This window comes from Eumetopias jubatus, unplaced genomic scaffold, assembly GCF_037043125.1.
Source record: "Eumetopias jubatus isolate StellerSeaLion01/CBP00866 unplaced genomic scaffold, mEumJub1_p1.0 scaffold_15, whole genome shotgun sequence".
Lineage (NCBI taxonomy): Eukaryota > Metazoa > Chordata > Mammalia > Carnivora > Otariidae > Eumetopias > Eumetopias jubatus.
In genome coordinates this window covers 88059180-88077220 of record NW_028274821.1, presented here as the reverse complement: position 1 = coordinate 88077220, position 18041 = coordinate 88059180, and the positions used below count along the sequence as shown (strand labels likewise).

Below are 18041 nucleotides of genomic sequence, written 5' to 3'. Positions count from 1 at the left end.
CTCCCTGCTCCGCGGGAAGCCTGCTTCTCCCTCTCCCACTGCCCCTGCTTGTGTTCCCTCTCTTGCTGTGTCTCTGTCAAATAAATAAATAAAATCATTTAATAAAAAAAAAAAGGTTCATACCTTTCAACCTACTTAGAGGACTGAGCTGGGGAAATGAATCGGGAATGCAAGGATTTTAAACACAAAAGCTTCCCCATGGTATTACTTGTAACAGAGGCTGAAATAAGCAAACTATTCCAAGATAGGGGCTGGATTCAAGACATTTTTAGCATATGAGAATACTATATAGCCCGTAAATATATTTTTAACATCATACAGCAACTTGCTTATTACCACCTAACCTGAAGGGGGAGACAGTACACAAAAGTGTATCAAGAAAATGACAACGATGTAGCGAAGACTTAACATATTCTCAGTGATTTTCTCTAGACTGTGCGTAGTATGGATTTTATTTGGAAGTTTTGTCAATCTCAAAAATAACTTGCTGTGTAATCAAGTGGCATAGTACCTCCTTCCCTAGCCCACTGGCCCTTGGCCTCCAGCGGCAAATCGCTGTGGTTGAACGAGAAGACTTGAATAGACTCTTCCAACAAGAATTTCCCAGCCTTTTTCTTTGCCCACTCTGAGTCTCCTGACTCCACCCCTGCTCAGGCTTTTCCTTCTCTGAGGTCTCAAAGGTTTCAGCCCATCACAGCACCAATGCCCATTGCAAAGAACACATGATTTATTAAAGACAACTTGTCATCAACAGCATTGATTCAAGGAATAAAACTGATGAAAAGAACAAAAGCAGACTCACATTCGGACCCCAGAGTGAGACCTGCTGAGTTCATATAGCCCAATCTCTAAGTGTCCAAAGTCCTGGGGGCAGCTTCCCAATGGGGAAGCCTCAGGCACTCTGGCTCTCAGGGCACCTCTCTGGAGAGTCTGGGAAGGGGGAATCACCAAGGGCCTGCCCTTTCCCCAGGCAGTATCCCACTGGGGAGTGCAGCCTAATCTGCACACGGTCCCTGTGCTCTTGACCCTCGTCCCAAAGTCAAGGAGAGAGCACTGGACCTAAGCCTACCACTGAGGCGAATCAGACGCAGTGATTCAAGTAGTATGGCCCCAGGAGGGAAGGCAGGGGGGACAGGCAAGAGGGAATGCATCAGGTGTCCTGGGCAGAGTCTGCTGGGCCCCAGGCTGGGGCCCAAGCCTCAGGCTGTGAAGGGGTCAAAGTTGGGAATGAACCACCAGCTGACAAGTTCTGGCAAGAGGCCGAGCCAGGCTGTTGGGAAGTGTGTCTCTGCGCCATGCTGGGGTCTTGTGGTCCAGAGACGATACCAGCCCTCTCAACAGCAGCCCTCCCCCCATCCCTTACCCTCAATTCCAGGACGGAGCTCACAGCCCTCCCAGCCAGGAACTGCTGGAAAATCAGGAAGGTGCCAGAGGCAGGGGGAGAGGATGCGGACTCTGACCTTGCAAAGTCAGGAAGACTGTCTCCAACTGCTTTTTACCCTCCCGGCCCCACCCTTCACCTCCAAGTCAAGCATTAGCCAGTCTGCAATAAATAACCAGGGGTCTGAATAAATAGTAAACAATCTCCCAAATACTGTGTGTTGGGAGACGAGGAGGCAAAAAGGCATGTGCATAACATCCCAGCAGCATCCAAGGTACAGCCTGGGATAGGAGCCACTGGCGGACAGCTCTTCCTGGCCCAAAGTCCTGGATGCCTGACTCGGGAAGGCGGTGGGGACAAGAGGGCCACCGCTGGCCAGTCCGAGGACAGGCTGAGGACCCCCTGCTACACTGCCCAGCCTTCCAGACCCAAACCACCTGCCTCCTCACAAGAGGAGGAGGGGCTTGGTCAAAATAAGCCCACTCCTTGCACAGCCCAGTGGCAAGAGAAGCCAGCTGCTTCCGCCCAGAGTGCCCCTGCCCCAAATCCTGGGAAGAGCTCAAGCAGGTGACCAGGGAAGGGCCAGGAGCTCCTTCACCCTGCTTGGGGGAGACACGCCTTTCCTCGCACCGAAAGGATCCAGGCTGTTAAGCTCAGCTACCCCTAGCCCAGGGAGGCTCCCGTTGGCCCCACCTGCCCTTTATGGGACTCACCGCCCTGGGCTGGAACCTGGAAGCCATGGGAAGGACTACTCTTCTGAAGCACTTGGATCCCAACCCCTGGCACAGTACCACTTTTGTGCCCTTTTCCTTCGGGAAACAAGGGCCTTTAGGGGGCATCTCTGGAAGACTCAGCTCTCCCTCGTCTCCTTCTTCCAACCCTGGGCAGAAAGGAGGGTAAGGGGCCCAAAGCCTTGTGGGCCACCATTTCTCAGCAGCTTTTGGTTCCCAAGATTTCTGTCGGGAGCAGATTCAGGGCCCTCCAGTGAGACACTACGGCCTCCCTCCCGGTCTGTGGGACCCAGGGACCTAGGGCTGGGGATGGGAACAGGCCAAAGTTGACCCCCAGGGACTTCGCCAGACTCCTCATTCTGTCTCTGGGGTTCATGCAATGGAGGGGAGCAGGAGGGGGAAGAGGCTGGGGATAAGGCACCCCAAGAGAAAAGGGCAGAGGGAAATGGAGAGAGGGGCAGACAGAGCGAGACAGTCACACACACTCTATGAGGGTACGAGGACAGAGAAGACAGACCTCGAAGGAGCACAGATAGCCCACCCCCTCACACACACACTGCCCAACACCCACGCAGGAGCAGCAGATACCTGGTGGATGAGGACACACAGACACACCCACCCATGACTACAGACGGAAACTCACTCAGTGGGAGAGGGACAGAGGGTGTGACCTGGGCCTGGCAGCTTCTTAGCTCCTTCACAGTGTCACCTTCCCCACCTTAGAGAAGCCTAAGCACCAAGCCCCAGAAGAAGTGGTACTGGCTCATTTGCCAAGTACCTCCTGCAACCAGAGCCCAGAAGACCCGAGCAGGAGAGGGCGAAGGGAGCAGCAGAGGCAGGGAAGGACCCCTGCCGGCCCCCAGTGCCCCCAGTGTGCCCCAGCTCCAAGAAACTACCTCATGAGCTCCAGCCTTGCTCGGCAGCCTGGGCAAAAGGCCTCCGGGTCGAAGAGCAGGGAGGGAGCCAGGGCTGGGTGGTTAGAAAGGAGCATGGCACAGTGTGCCCCCAGCGGGAGCGGCCTAGGGTGAGGGAGCCAGATGAGGCGGCCTGGAGTGGGCCGGTCCTGCAGCTTCCCCTCGGGCTGGCTGGGATCCCAGAGGCTCCTGTGTGTCCCAGAAGCCAGGGCACAGGGGTCGTGTCTTCTCTCCCAAACTGGGCCTCTTGCCAGCAGGCTACTTTGAGTCTTGGAGTTCCTTGGCTTTCTGTAGGATCTGGCAGACATCTGTGATGGGGTAATCCTAGATATGGGAAAAGTCAACAATATGCCTTTGAAGTCAGCTCACCCTTCACCACCTCTGCCACACCAACGCCCTTCCCACTGGGCCCTGTCACCATGCTGGGCCCTGGGCCTCAGGAACAGGGACCACAGGCTACCAGATACCCCATTCTGCCCAAACCACTGCAGCCCTAGCTGACCCAACCCAACCAGCACCAGAAAGTATCAGAGCCCCTTCCTCAGGACTAGGCCCACCCTCCCCCGCATCTCTCTCCTGCCCTCAAACCCACGTGCCATTCCTAACGAGCCTGAGAGTGGGCCAGACATTGCTCATGCACTAGTTCACTGGGTCACCTCATCGGTCTGAGGAAAAAGAGACTGTGACTAGGCCTCTTTTACAGACCTGGCCAATCCGATTGCTGAAAACCAACCCCAGGCCAGGCACTGAAGAAAGCAAGGCCTAGAGAGGTTGTCACTTGGCTTGGGTCAGGCGATTAGCACAGTGGCACGAAGACGTGGACCCAGAGCTGTCTGCTTTTGCTCCCACTTCTCAACCATTATGCCCCCCTATCCTCCCCGAAGTCAGAGCCCTTGCACCACCAAGCGCTACGATGGACCAGGCGCTGCTATGTCCCAGCTACAATGAACTCCTGTAGAGCGTCTGGTCCAGAGACGCCGAGTCGTTCACTCAAGGTGACACCACACTCAAGTGGCAGAAGTGGGATTCAAACCCAGATCCAAACCAGATCCGCCTCAGGCGTCTGCACGCTTATGTCTCAGGGTTCCTAACCCCAGCCTGTCACAGCAGCTGGCGTGGGTGGCTGCTCGGTAAGTATGTGCCTCATGGCTCAAGATGGAGCTCGCCGCTCCAAACCCCATTACCTGCAGGAGCCGCATGTTTATGGTAAAGTCCCCTTCCAGCAACTGCTCCCGGATCAGTCTGAGGAAAACAAGCAGTGAAGGTGCTGGAACCCTGGGCCGCAGACTGCAGGCCCAGCAGGCCCCTTCCCGCTCCCTCCTCCCCACCTGCAGTGGCTTACTCCTCATGAGGGCAGCCCCCACCCACCCCTCTGCTGGCCGTCACACTCACATGAGCATGGCGCAGCAGACCAGGAGGAGGAAGTCGAAACGGTTGTCATCGGCGAAGAGGGAATCCCAGATACGGATGACGTCGGGCAGCAAGAACTCCTGGGACAGCAGCAGCGTCAGCCAGCGGAAGGCGAAGAACTGGGGCTTGATGTTCTGCTCTTGCTGGGGAGACAGAGGTGTGGGGTGGGGTGCTCGGTTGCCACGCAGGGCCACGCGGCCCATCACACCAGCCGGGCACGCTGAGTGGGCGATAGCACTGGGGCCGGCTGAGGGGCAGCCGCCAGCCAGTGCCGCCAGCTCTTCCAATTTTGCAAGAGAAGCCAGAAATCCAAGCTTTTATGTAAGCTCTCTAGATTTACAAACGATGGCTCTAATTCTTTTAAAATAGGGTACGGATTATAACCTTGGATTTAGGGGCAGACAGACGCATTACCGGGCACTTACTAATAAGCCTGGCCTTGTGCTTAGCATGTGAAATAGATCATTTATTTCCTCCACACCACAGCCTTACAGGGCCGTCATTCCCCAGAGAGATGAGCCCTCTGGTCAGCCCCAGTGAACGTTAACTGAAAAACTGACAAAAGAGCAAAAGCATAATTCTGTATCTGTTTAAAAAGACCTGTTTATATGTATTTTTTTGTTCAAACGATTTTTGTTATAGTTTCTCTTCACAAAACTGTTTTCTGAAATAAACAGGAAATGCCACTCCAATAACTTTTTAGATTATTTTTCATTTTTTAAAAATGACGTTCGTACTTTTTTCTCAAGAGGACTACTACCAGGCTCAAGTCATTCAGCATACGGTAAATGCCCTGCGCCGTGCCTGGCACACGACGGACACCCTAGCAACTTCCTCTTCACACCCAGCCTGCTAAGCTCCCACATCAACGGCTGCCCCAGTCTCCCAGCTGTACCACAGAGCTCAGGCCAGCACTCCCCAGCGGGAGCGGCCACTTTCCATCCCCAGCCTCATGCCAGACCTTGCCCTGGCCCGGGGTGCTCCAGAGGCCCCCTGCCTGTGCCCCTGGCTGTCTGCCTTGGCCCAGGGGTCCTGGGGCTCCTCACCAGTTTCAGGTAGAGTTCCATGTCCTTGTCCTTCAAGGTGGAGTACACCTTTTCCATCTTGTAAGTGATACCACATTGTGAGTCGTCCAGGCTCTTGATGAAGTTGTCCCGGATCTCAGCCATGAGGTTGGTGAAGCAGAAAAAGGTGTCTGCCTCGGCGTGCTCTGGGCGACAGGGGCAGGGGGAAGGCAGTTGCAAGGGAACTGATGCTCGCCCGAGTCCCACCCCATCTCCCATGTACGTGACAGCTTCCCTCTTTACCTCCGAGCCTCTCTAGGCCACCCACCCTTCTGATTAGGCTCAGGCCCTCCTCTCTCCTTGACCATGTTCCACCCCCACACTAAGGACATCATGTCTTCTCATGTCTTCTGGCAACACTGTACTTTCGCTTAGCAACTATCACACGCTCTTCTGATGACATCTTTCCAATCGTTATTTAACTCCTTGTCAATCATTCAGCTTCCTATATGTACATCTCATCTCCTCTACCAGGATTTCAGCTATAAATACTGAAATCAGTAAGCTTCCAACATTCTAGAAAGCCTGAGCTGCAAAGGATCTCAAGAGACCATCCAGATCAACTCCTCACATCTGATGGAGGGGAGATGGAGGCCCAGAGAAGGGAAGTGAGTTGCACAGCCTGATAAGGCCCATTATCCTGGCTTTCCTTGGTCCATTTTTCTAGGGAGCCACGTGAGGGATGTGGGCAGCCAAGAGCCCTTTTACCCTTCCACTCGCTGTTGGGGTCGGTGGCGAAGGTGTAATAGAGGGGCCCCACGATCTCATTCATGCCCTGCACGTAAGCGATGCCAGGGTTGAGCTTGGCGTAGATGAACAGGATGCGCTCCACCACCTCCCAGTGGGCCTCGCAGCCGTTGGGCAGCACCTCATACTCATTCAGGGATGACGGCGCAGAGTTCTTGTGTGGGGAGCTCATCTGCAGGAGGAGAGGAGCCCGTAAGGTGGGTGGCATGACAGATAATGTGTTCTCACTAGAAATGTTTTGCCATTCAGCCTAGACTCAACTTCCAGCTTATGGGGAATACATAGCAAAGCGGAACGTGTCCAATACCATGAGGAGAAATGAGCAGACAAATCCAGAATGTGGGATATTCCACGAGACAGTTGGACTGAAGTCTAATTTATGGTGATAAAAGCTACAACAATGCTTACCTCTGAGGTGAGGGCGTACTGACTAGGAAGGGACATTAAGGAACATTCTGGATGATGGAAATGTTCAGTGTCTTGATTGGGTTGGCAGTTACAAGGTATATACTAAGAAAAAGTTCATCCAGTTGTATACTTTAGATCTGTGCATTCTACTGCATGTAAGTTATACTTTATTTATTTTAATTTTATTTATTTATTTGAGAGAGAACGAAAGCAACCACAGAGGGAGAGGGATCACAGAGGCAGAGGGAGAAGCAGACTCACCGCTGAACAGAGAGCCTGATGCAGGACTCGATCCCAGGACCCTGAGATCATGACCTGAGCCAAAGGCAGATGCTTAACTGACTAAGCCCCCCAGGGGCCCCATACTTTACTTTTTTAAAAAACCTTTAAATAGGGGCACCTGGGGGCTCAGCTGGTTAACCACACAACTCTGGAGTTCGGCTCAGGTCATGATCTCGGGGTCCTGGAGTCAAGCCCTGCATCGGCTGTGGGTCAGACTCCCTGCACAGCGGGGAGTCTGCTTGTCTCCTTCTCCTTCTGCCCCTCCCCCGACTTGCTCACGTGACATGCTTGTGCTCTCTCTCTCTCTCTCTGAAATAAATAAATCAAAAACAAAAACAAAACAAAAAAACCAAGAACAAACCTTTAAATATGTCAAAAACAGACAACTGGCCCAGACTCTTCACAAAGTCAAATACTATGGTTGGGGGGAGAGTGGAGGCTGCCTCCAGATCAGAAGACTACAGAAACATAACGTCCCAATGCAACACATACACCTTGACTGGGTCCTGGTTGGGAAGTCAAACAACAAAAATATTCTCAGCACCACGGAGGACCCTCTGATCATGGACTGGATATTGGGTGTTAGTATGGAATTACTGTTAATCTTCATAGATGTGATGGTGGTGAGGAGGATGTCCTCATTCCCAGGAGATGCCTGCTGAAATACCTGGGGGTGAGGGTCAGGGCATGTGCAACTTTATCTATACAGAATACACCCACAAATTCGGCAAAAAGTTAACAACTGTTGAATTTAGGTGGGAAGTATATAGTTGGGCATTGTACTCTTCTTTCAACTTTTCTGGAAGTTTCAGATTCTCCTTTTTTTTTTTTTTAATTTTATTTATTTAAGTCATCTCTACACCCAGTGAGGGGCTCGAATTCACAACCCTGAGATCAAGAGTCACATGCTCTACCAACTGAGCCAGTCAGGCACTCCTCAGATTTTTCATTAAGAAAAAGTTGGTGGGGGGAGCCTGGGTGGCTCAGTCAGTTAAGCATCCAATTCTTGGTTTTAGCTCAGGTCACGATCTCAGGGTTGTGGGATCCAGCCCCACATCAGGCTCCATGCTAAGCAGGGAGTCTGCTTGAAATTCTCTTCCTCTTCCTCTGTACCTCCCCTGAATGCATGCACATACTGTCTCTCACTCTCTCTCTCTCTAAAATAAATCTTAAAAAAAAAAAAAAAAGTTGGGAGATAAATATAAGAGGATCCCTGCTACAGGGCAGATCTTCATGCACCAGAGCCGAGGTCTCCAGCAGGGGTGCCAGCAGAAGCCTCAGGGGCTCTGCAAAGATTCAGGTGCCTGGGGTTCCCAGTGCGAGACAGCTACAGGCCAACGCAGGCAGGGACAGCGTATGCTGCCACCCTAGAACACAGGGTCCTGAAGACAAAGTCCGTCTCCCATCATATACACGTGTGTACACATGTACTCACACACACATCACCAACATTTACTGAGAGCTTTCTAAGTGCAAGACGGTGCTCTACAAGAATTCCGCCATTAAATCCTCTGTATAATCTACAATATCTGCTCAGCATTATTTTCAGGATGAGGAAACTGAGGCTCAGAAATGTTAGGTCACTCGGGGCGCCTGGGTGGCTCAGTTGGTGAAGCATCTGACTTTGGCTCAGGTCATCACCTCAGGGTCCTGAAAGTCTGCTGTTCCCTCTCCCTTTGCCCCTCCCCCTGCTCGTGCTCTCTTTCTCTCTCACTCTCCCTCTCTCAAATAAATAAGCAAAATCTTAAAAAAAAAAAACGTTAGGTCTCTCATCAAGGCTCGCATCACATGGTGGCACTAGGACTCGAACTCAGACTGACTGACTCCAGAGCCTGAGGCCAAGACCTCAGAGAAGTGCTTTCCAGCCTTCCAAAAATCTGTACGGCCATGACCTCATTTCATCCTCTTGGCAATTCAAAAGCCAGGATAGAAATGATTATGCCCAATTTATAGAAGAGGAGATGGGAGGCCCAGGAAGGTGAGCCGGTATTACTGCCCCAAAGTCAGATGGGTGGTCAACTTGAACTGTCCAACCACAGGCCCCGAGGTCCAGGAATGAAGCCTCTGGTCAGGTTCTCTGCCACCAGGACCAGATCGAAACCTAAAGTGGCTAAGAGCTTGGCCCTCAGACTCCAATTACTATAGTGAAATGAATGAAGCTAGGTCTCCACCTTGCCCTGTAACCAGGATATCAGCAGTAAAAGAGTTGCCCACAAAACCATGCGTTCTGCACCCTCCGGCCCACGAAACTCTGTCCTAGGCACGGGGGACCCTGGGATCAGCTATAACTGCCCTTGTCACCCCTATAGCAGAAAATGGCTGCTCTCCTAGAGACACAGAGACTTGATCACTCATTCTACTTGGGGGGACAAAAGCTTCTGCAATATTATCTATCACTAGCTTGTAGAGATTACAGAGAAGAATTTTTCCACTGTTGGAGGACAATGGAAAGTTTTGAGGAACAAGCTGGGAGTTCCACGTACCAAAGCATAGGTGTAAATTAAGGAATAAGATAATATGCTTCATCTAGCTACAGGCAGCTTCTCAGAGTTACGGAATCTGCTAGAAGAACGGGATTCAGCTGCTCAGCATGACTTGGCCAGCACAGGTCCTATCAGTTCTAGCTCCTGGGGCACCTGCCTGGCTCAGTCAGCAGAGCATGTGATTCTTGATCTCAGAGTTGTAAATTTGAGTACCACGCTGGGTGTAGAGATTCCTTAAAAAAATAAAATCTTAAAAAAAAAAATTCTAGCTCCTAAGTCTCAGCTCTACCCGCCCATTCTACCCTGGCCCTCACCAGCCTTTGCCTGGACAAGGCAGCTGCCTCCCAACCTCCATTCTACTCCCCGATCAATAGCCCCACAGGGACCACGGCAACTGTTACAAAGGCAGACTCGAATCGTGTTCCTGGCCTGCCTGGAGTGCTGCAAAGCTCCCCAGCCCTCAGAACAAAGGCCCCAGGCAGCCTCACCCCCTGATCTTGCCAGCATCCTCCAGGGGCCTGCCTCTAGCCAGGCTGGACCCCACCAGTCCATGCTCTCTCTTGCCTGAAGCCTCCACTATACCCTCCTCTCCGCCTGGAATGAGCGTTCCTCCTAGTTCTTGGACACTCAGCTTAAATGTCACCTCCTCAGGGAAGTCTTCCTGGACACCCAGGCCCGATCAGCTCCCCACCACCATCACTGCTCCCACCACTTTCCCATCAACGTGTAATTACTTTTTCAAGAGCCATCTCCTCCGCTGCTCCTTCACCGCACAGCAGGGCCCTCCCCCAGCACCCCTTACACCCAGCTTTTGACACCTGACTTGAAGAAAGAGTCCCAGAGGCGGGGACCCAGCAGAACCATGTTACCCAAAGTCGCTCTGGGTAGCTGCCAGGGCAGGCGGTCACAGGCCCGACGGCCAGTGGCCAGGGCTCCATGGGAAGCCTGGAGGAAAAGGCTGTTGCAGGGAGTCCCTGGGGCCCCCAGGTTGGCTCTCACATTTGTGACTCCACTCCGGTTCCGGGCCACTGTCTGGGATTTCAGTGTTGTCTGTTCCACCCGCTTTCGAAGGGTCTCGAACTCATTCTGGGGGTCCAGGATAAGGAGGCAGGGGTACTCGGTGGCTCTCTGGAAGAAAGATATGTCTGGGCACAACCTCCTGTCAAGAGGGAAGAGGGGAGAGTCCTGTTACTCAGGGTGGGGGTCTGGGGCGTTCCATCAGCACCCTACTGCGGGGCGTGCTCCAGTATCCCAGGAGGCATGTTTTTCTGTGTTTTTTAAAAAATAACATTTTATTTTTAAAAGTTTAGTTTTTTAAAGAGCAATACACTTGTTATATATGTATACACACACATACACACACACACACAAAAATATACCCATATTCTTATGTGTTATCTGCAAATAGATACACATATAAATTTTTAAAGTGTCCTTATGGTCTTATAATCCAACTCTTCTCTTAAACCACAAACATCTCTCCATGTCAAAAATATTTATCTAGGGACGCCTCGGTGACTCGGTCAGTTAAGCGTCTGCCTTCAGTTCAGGTCATGATCCCAGGGTCCTGAGATCTAGTTCCACATCAGGCTCCTTGCTCAGTGGGGAGCCTACATCTTCCTCTGCCTGCCACTCCCCCTGCTTGTGCGTGCATGCACGCATGCGCTAATAAATAAATAAAATCTTTTTTTTTAAAGGTTTTATTTATTTGACAGAGAGAGACGGCGAGAGAGGGAACACAAGCAGGGGGAGTGGGAGAGGGAGAAGCAGGCTTCCGGTGGAGCAGGGAGCCCGATGCGAGGCTGGATCCCAGGATCCTGGGACCATGACCTGAGCCGAAGGCAGACGCTTAACGACTGAGCCACCCGGGCGCCAAATAAATAAAATCTTTAAAAAATTATCTAATATGCACAGGGTGTTCAATGTAGTGTGGTTTGAAATGGCTACAGTGCATATCGTACAACAGGACAGCATATACAGCTGACACAGGAAGATGTCCAAGACAGAAGGAGAGGAAAAATCAAGGTGGGAAACGGTTTCTAGAATGTGATTGAGTTGGTTTTGTTTTGTTTCCGGTCTGAGGTGTAACTGAGGCATAACCAGTGTGAGTTTAGGGCACCAAGTTTTTCTCGTGTACGTACGGCAGCGGAGGCACATTTTCCAGACTTCTTACACACAGCACATTGCAAACTTGCCCTCCAGAAACACTGAGCAACATGCTACCATCGCTACCAGCGTGAGACAGAACCTGTTTCTCTAGAACCGGGTTCAAGATGTGGTTCTTGACTCCCAAATGTTAAGACGCCTTGTGGACAGAGGCTGCCCCAACACCAGCCTGAGAATGCAGGAAACGAGCCCTTTTGCATCGTGGCTGAGCCACACTGGGCTGGGTGTCCACTGGGGCCTTCTGAAGATGGGCCTGGGCAAAATGAGCAGAGGCAGGGCAGCACCCAGGGTGTCGAGGGCCTGGGGACACAGCTAACACCCGATGAAGGCGGAACTGAAACCAGGAAAACAGACTCCAGAACCCTAGCTCCAACCACTCAGCCCCACTGCAGACAAGCCTCCCTTCCAGCTCCTCACGCGGCCTTGTGGGAGATCCCGCCTGCTGCCAGACCCACCAACCCCACAGGACAGCACAAGCGTGTTTCCACATTTCTCTGCCAAGTGGAAAAGCATACCCACATACACACTGTAGCTCACAATTTTTCAAAAAACACACATCTGACCCTGTCACTCCTATGCTTAAAACCTTTGCACGACTGCCCCATGTCCTCGGGATCAAGTCCAAGGTCCAACCCCTGCCTCCCTCTAGTGTGGCTTCAAGCACACTGGCCTTCACACTGCTCCTCGAACGTGCTTCCGTGGGCTGACCACGGCCTTCCTGCAGGCAGCTCCCCCAACCACGACCTTTCCCTCCCTCTTTCCCCAAGGCCTCCCACTCCTGAGACCTCAGCCAAGGCTTCCCCCAAAGTCTTTTTTTTTTTTTTAAGATTTTATTTATTTATTTGACAAAGAGACAGAGAGAGAAAGCACAAGTAGGCACAGTGGCAGGCAGAGGGAGAGGGAGAGGGAGAAGCAGGCTCCCGGCTGAGCAGGGAGCCCGATGCGGGGCTCGATCCCAGGATCCTGGGATCATGACCTGAGCCGAAGGTAGACACTTAACCATCTGAGCCACCCAGGTGTCCCGGCTTCCCCCTAAGTCTTAAAGCACCCTGAACTCTCCCCTCAGAGCATTTACCACAGACGCTAGTTACTCGGAAGATCTGTCTTGCTGAACGACTGTCTTCCTGTCCTCCCCACCAGGTTCTAAGTTCCTAAGAGGGACCATGTCTGTCGACTCCATGCTCAACCCGGAGCTTGGCACGGAGCCTGCCATATAGTAGGGCCTCGGTATCTGCTCCAGGAACGGTCAGATGAACCCATACCTGCCTAGGGCACCAATGCCACTGAAGCAGGGAGAAAAGAGCATCAGGCACTCGCCTCACTTGCCAGCCCCACTCACAGGCCAACATCGCTAGGGCCTGGACCCACCTACTGGATGACCCACCAGTTCCTCCAACACCCACCTGTGGGCGTGGGCCAGAAACCACAGGACTGGGAAACTCCCCGACAGTCCCATGGGCCAGCCCCTGACCCCCAGGGCCCCGCTTACCGGACGTCCTTGTCAATCTGCAGCAGCACCTCGTTGTCCTTGAAGTACGTGTTCCACCGGCTGTCAGGGTTGGGGTTGAGCGGCTGTGGGGAGAGAATCAGCTGCTCTGTCCCAGGTCCGACTAGGACGTCAGGGGGCAGACCCCAGTCTGGGGGCCTGAACAGAGGCCCCGAACCCACAATCCCACCAGAGGCCCCGCTGAGGCTCTGAGACAGCCTGTGAGCTACACGGGGAGCCTCCCACGCCACGTCCCAACTCCAAGCAGAGCCCTGCAGTCTGCTCTGACGACACCCCTGCTGGCCAGGGAGCGTCCTTTCCGTCTGCGGCTGCCGCTCTCCAACACTGCCTACACCAGGCGCTGCCCAACGCTTGCTGAGTGAATGCACGCTGTACCACTAGGTCTCTTCGAATCTGATTCATCAACGTTCTGAATCGCCGATCCTAATCCTCAGAGCAAGGGCCTGGGTCCATCCATCTCCCCACCTCCTGCACAGGGGAGGGGCTCCGTATTTGAGGAGAGAATGAGGCTTCCTCCCGGCCACGGGAAGATAGTCTATTCTCATGCCTGCCCTGCTCTGACTTTCTTCAACTATAAAACCAAAACCTTCCCCAGGGAACGGAGGTGAGGAGGAAAGGAGACAGAGCCCACACGGAGGACCAGGCTCAGTGCTATGCACACACTCAGAGCCCAAGCTATGACTTCCATTCCTCACTGGGTCCGGGGCCTGGGAAACAGAAGGGAGAGACAACAGCCTTCATGGGCCGAGCAGCCCGATGCAGAAAGGAGGGGACCCACATTGGCTACACCTGTCCTCTGGGGTTGGGGGGACCTGCCAGCTCCAAAGCCTGCACCTCTCCCTACTCTGTAGCCTCAGTCCCTGCTGCCACCCTTACTCACATGGTCCTCAAAGGTGACATCCTCCCTGGACACACCCATGTTGGCCTTGGCAATGCCAGGCTGGATAATCATTTCCCTCAGGAACTGAGAATATAGCTCCCTGTGGAAGAGAAGAGGAGAGACGGATGATCCCAAAGGTCCCGTCCAGGAAGCCTGGACCAGAGAAGTAACAACAGGAGGCGAGACCTGTTGTCATCCCCCTTTCTCATGGTCTCACCTCTGCTTGGCCAGGGTGGAGGTCCATGAGGCTCTTTCCAAGGGGAGGTAGTTCAACAGAATCTGCACAGAGGGAGAGGAACAAAGCTCTGGCGACTCTCCAGTTCAACCCCAGACAGTAGACGGAAGCTGACCAGCCTCAAGGAAAACGTCTAATAAAGCCCAGAGAAAACCAGATGGGCTGAAACCCACGAATGGAGGCGTGGGCTGGGGGCAGCCTCCCCTTTGCTCTCCATTGCCTCTCTCCTCCTTTACCCCAAACCAGCCCTTTCCCCTGCTTTTCTTCACACAGACTCTTCCAAATGATAATCAAACCTGCTGCTCAAAGAGGCTGGAAACCCAGACACTGGTCTTTGGCTCCCACCTCAGCTAAGAGCCATGGGTAGAGCATGGCCTTTTTTTTTGGTGCCATTAAGCATCACTTCTGCTGCACTGTATGGACCAGGAAGAAGACTTCGCTGGCACTACAAAGCGTTCCATCCCCAAGGGGATCCTGGAGGGAACGCCAAGAAGAACAGAAAACCCACAACTTCCCAGAAAAGTTTCCTCGAACAAGCAAGGAAAGGCGCAGAACAAGAAGGAGGAGCCGGGGTGGGGGCAGCCCATGCAGGAACCCAAGGACTCTCGGCAGAGCAGACGCCCCAGCCCAGGCACACCCACCTTCCAGCAGAGGCACCGCAGTCCGCCCTCACAGGGGATGCCTGTGGACACAGCAGGCAAGAGTCACGCCCCAGGCCAGAGTCCCCAGACCCCCCAGTCCGCCACCTCAGAGCCAGTTGGCAGGGAATGGAGTGGGCAAGAAGTACTTCCTCAAGGATCATCTTCTGTCAGAAAGATGACTGGACTGGATGCTAACCCTGTGTATTTCTCCCTATGACCCCTGCCTCCAGCCCAGAGCTCCGTGTTGTGGAATGTTCTTTTGAGGATAACACCTTCTCATTCCTCAGAGCAGCGTTTACCCGCCACCACCTCTTCCCAATCAAAGTCAGATCTCTTGTTACGAACGACAATGGTTCCGTGACTTCTCCTTCATAGTGTCCATCACAATCGGGACTGTCTAGCATAGTTTGTGTATTTATTTAACATCTGTAACCTCAACCACTGAGTAAGCCCCAGAAAGACAAGAGCCATATGTGTCTTATAGTCCCTGTCCCTAGCACGGGGCACAGCACACAGAAGGCATACCATAAATATTTGTGGAACATAAATTAAGCTATAAATGGAAAGTGCTTTGTGCCTTATGGACACTACTTCACTTAATCCTCACTGGAACTCTAGTAAATAGGAAAGATTAGCATCGTTGTTCTCATCTTTCAAATAAAGAAACCTATCTGTAATGACAGAGCACTCAAGGAGTCAAACACAGGTCTGTCTTAACTCTACAGCCCAAACTCAACCACTCCCCCGGAATGGCTCCCCCGAGGCCTGGTAGATTCTTCAAATACACATCCCATGACCCTTCAAGGTCTTCGGGGTCTAAATACCACTCCTGAACAAAAAAACAAACTCCTCCTGCAATACTGTCAGGAAGCTCGCTAAAGCAGCTGTTGCTCTAGGACCCCGAATGCCGTGATCAGGAGCTAGTGCCCCCACCTCAGAATCTGTACGGGGAGGAGAAGAGCAACTCAAGAATTCCCTGCTGACAAAGTCACAAGGACCGAGCAGTTAACAAGAACCTGCACAGAACACCTTAGGGTATTTTAAAAGATAAGCAAAAGTCTCTGTGCAGGAAGGGTAACCAGGCCGGGGAGGGCAAAGTCAAACACTGCTGAAGTTCAGCTCCTAGAGTCAGGGTCTCAAGGCCTTAACAAAAGTTCACAATCGCCTGAGTCAGCTTTGATATCCAAGCCTGGGAGAGAACCAGGAACCGCTCCGCAGCTAACCAAAATTTTACAACACAGGAAGTTTGCTGAGGAGTGAGGCAGACACTGCAGTGGCTCCAGCCTCCTGCGTTCAGCCCTCTCCAGTTACCCTCGGCAAGCAGCAAGCAGCAAGCACCACTTAAACGCCAGGAAACATCCAGGGCCCACAGGCATGCCCTTGGCGGTCAGGGGTTGTCAAGGGTTGTTCCAGAGTCACAGAATCTGGAGAAGGCCCCAGGTGGCAGCCTGGCCCCCAGAACTGACCAGGTGTGGCCTTGGGTACCTTCCCCTCCATTCTAACCACACAAAATGCTGCTCTAGGGAAACCCTGAACCCGGAGAGCTGCCGCTTACCGCTAAAACTGAGCTCCCGAAGCTTTTCCAAGGCGATGGTGGGCTCCTTCAGGACATCGTGGAAATCTGCAATCCTAGAAGGCGGGATGGGGAGGCAAGTGAAGCACACCCAAACCCCACCGTGACAGACTTCGTGATCACTCCTGAAGCCCAAAGCTCTCCTATCACCAGTCTTCAACCTGTTCCCCCCACCCCTTCAGGACAGAAAAACAGCAAAGCTCAGTCAAGGAACTGGCCAAAGGCATCTTTGTGGAAACGATAGAACTACAGATCACTTCTTCAAACCCAGAAACATAATAGAAAGATTCTTGTCTAGAGGTTCTCAAATGAACATCATGAAATTAGACACATTTCTAATACTTGGTGAGCTAGCATTTCTTGAGCACTTCCTGCTGGCCAGACCCAGCCCACGGGGCCACTATCTGAACTCAAGGAACCCTAAGAACCAGGAGTAACATGATCCCTAGACAACGGGCCTGTGTAATTGGCACGCAGCTCTCCAGGCTCAAAAATATAACCATTAGAAGACCTCTGGTCTCACCCGCAGGCAAGGACAAAAGGTTTAAAGAACAAGTCGTGGAGGAAAATTGAAGAGTGAGCAAAATTTGGCCGGTGCTGCGGGATTTGGCCTGAGGGAGGGGAGACTGGAGAATCCAGGTTCTCCAACTTGCCTTGTAAGAAACGGGCCATGCGGACGGGAAGCATTTGGAGGGGAGGGTACTGGGGCAGAGAATTAACAGGGGAGACAAAAACGAGGGGTGTGGGGGATGGGGAGCTGGGGAACAGGGCATCGAGGCCCTGGATGAGGAAGACCCGAGGGGAAGAGGGAAACCCGGGGTCCAGGATGAGGGAGAGAGAGACAGGGTGACACCGGGAAGCAGAAGAGGTGCCTCCGCTCCGTGCTCTCTCTGGCCCGCAGGCAATAAGGTTGGAAAGTGGGCGCCCGAGACCCTCTACCGGGAGGAGGGGGTCCCCGACTCCTGGCCGCCCCTGCGCCCCCCTCTGCAAGGCAGACGGGGTGGCCTGACGAGGACTGGTGTGGCCGGGTCGGCCCCCGCGGCCCTCACCTGCTCTTGTGCAGACTCGACATGGTGTTGACTTCCGGATCCCCCCGCTGCCTCCGCCGCCTCCACGGCCACCGCCGCCCCCTAGGGACGCGGGGCTCTCCGCAAAGGCCTCCGACCGGAAACGCAGACGCGGATGCGCGCGTTCCGTCTCTCACCGCACCGCCCCCTTGTCCCGGCCCCGCCCCGTTCACGTGCCGCCCCTCCCCCCACAGCCGCGGTCGGGCCCCGGGGGTGCCGGGAGCACGCCCCTGCCCCCGCCCCCGCCCCCGCCCCCATCCGGCTCACGGGCCCCGCCTCCCAAGTTAAGGACGCGCGGACCGTGCGCCCGCGGCCTATTCTTTGCGCTTCCCTGGGCCTCAGTTTCCATCTATGCCGTATACCTGTCACCCTGTCCTCTTCCTTACCCGGCCCTCGCCGGCCATGAACTGTGGCGTCATTGTTTCGGGAATGTGGACCTTCCCTGCTAAACTATCCAGGCCTCCAGGCGGGTGTTTTCACTGCTGAGTCCTCGACGCCTAAGACAACAGTGCCCACACTGAGCAGATGGCTCCATAACGTGTTCAGTAACTA

General features: G+C 53.3%; 1 protein-coding gene across 3 annotated transcripts; it reads right to left on the bottom strand.

Moving 5' to 3' along the window:
- Positions 1-709: 709 nt before the first annotated feature.
- TBC1D13 (TBC1 domain family member 13) lies at positions 710-17608 on the bottom strand. 3 transcript variants are annotated; one of them, XM_028107808.2, is made up of 12 exons: positions 17472-17608; positions 16405-16478; positions 14850-14890; positions 14191-14252; positions 13974-14073; positions 13076-13158; positions 10420-10579; positions 6209-6419; positions 5483-5646; positions 4419-4579; positions 4211-4268; positions 710-3350 (listed from the first exon to the last, which is right to left on the bottom strand). In XM_028107808.2, exons 1-12 carry the CDS (start codon positions 17492-17494, stop codon positions 3285-3287), a joined length of 1203 nt encoding a protein of 400 aa, XP_027963609.1. In that variant the 5' UTR covers positions 17495-17608; the 3' UTR covers positions 710-3284. The 3 variants fall into 3 exon arrangements, with proteins under 3 accessions (XP_027963609.1, XP_087874883.1, XP_027963610.1); XM_088018757.1 differs by lacking the exons at positions 14850-14890; positions 17472-17608; XM_028107809.2 differs by lacking the exons at positions 14191-14252; positions 14850-14890; positions 17472-17608.
- Between the last annotated feature and the right edge of the window lie 433 nt (positions 17609-18041).

Bases quoted from the DNA above. Each gene is read 5' to 3' on its own strand.
- TBC1D13 (XM_028107808.2), bottom strand. From the start codon at position 17,494: ATGTCGAGTCTGCACAAGAGCAG. The intron at 10,580-13,075 runs GTAAGCGGGGCC...CCCTCTTGACAG, and splicing joins CAGATTGACAAGGACGTCCG to GAGGTTGTGCCCAGACATAT. The intron at 4,580-5,482 runs GTGAGGAGCCCC...CTGTCTCCCCAG, and splicing joins TGGAACTCTACCTGAAACTG to CAAGAGCAGAACATCAAGCC.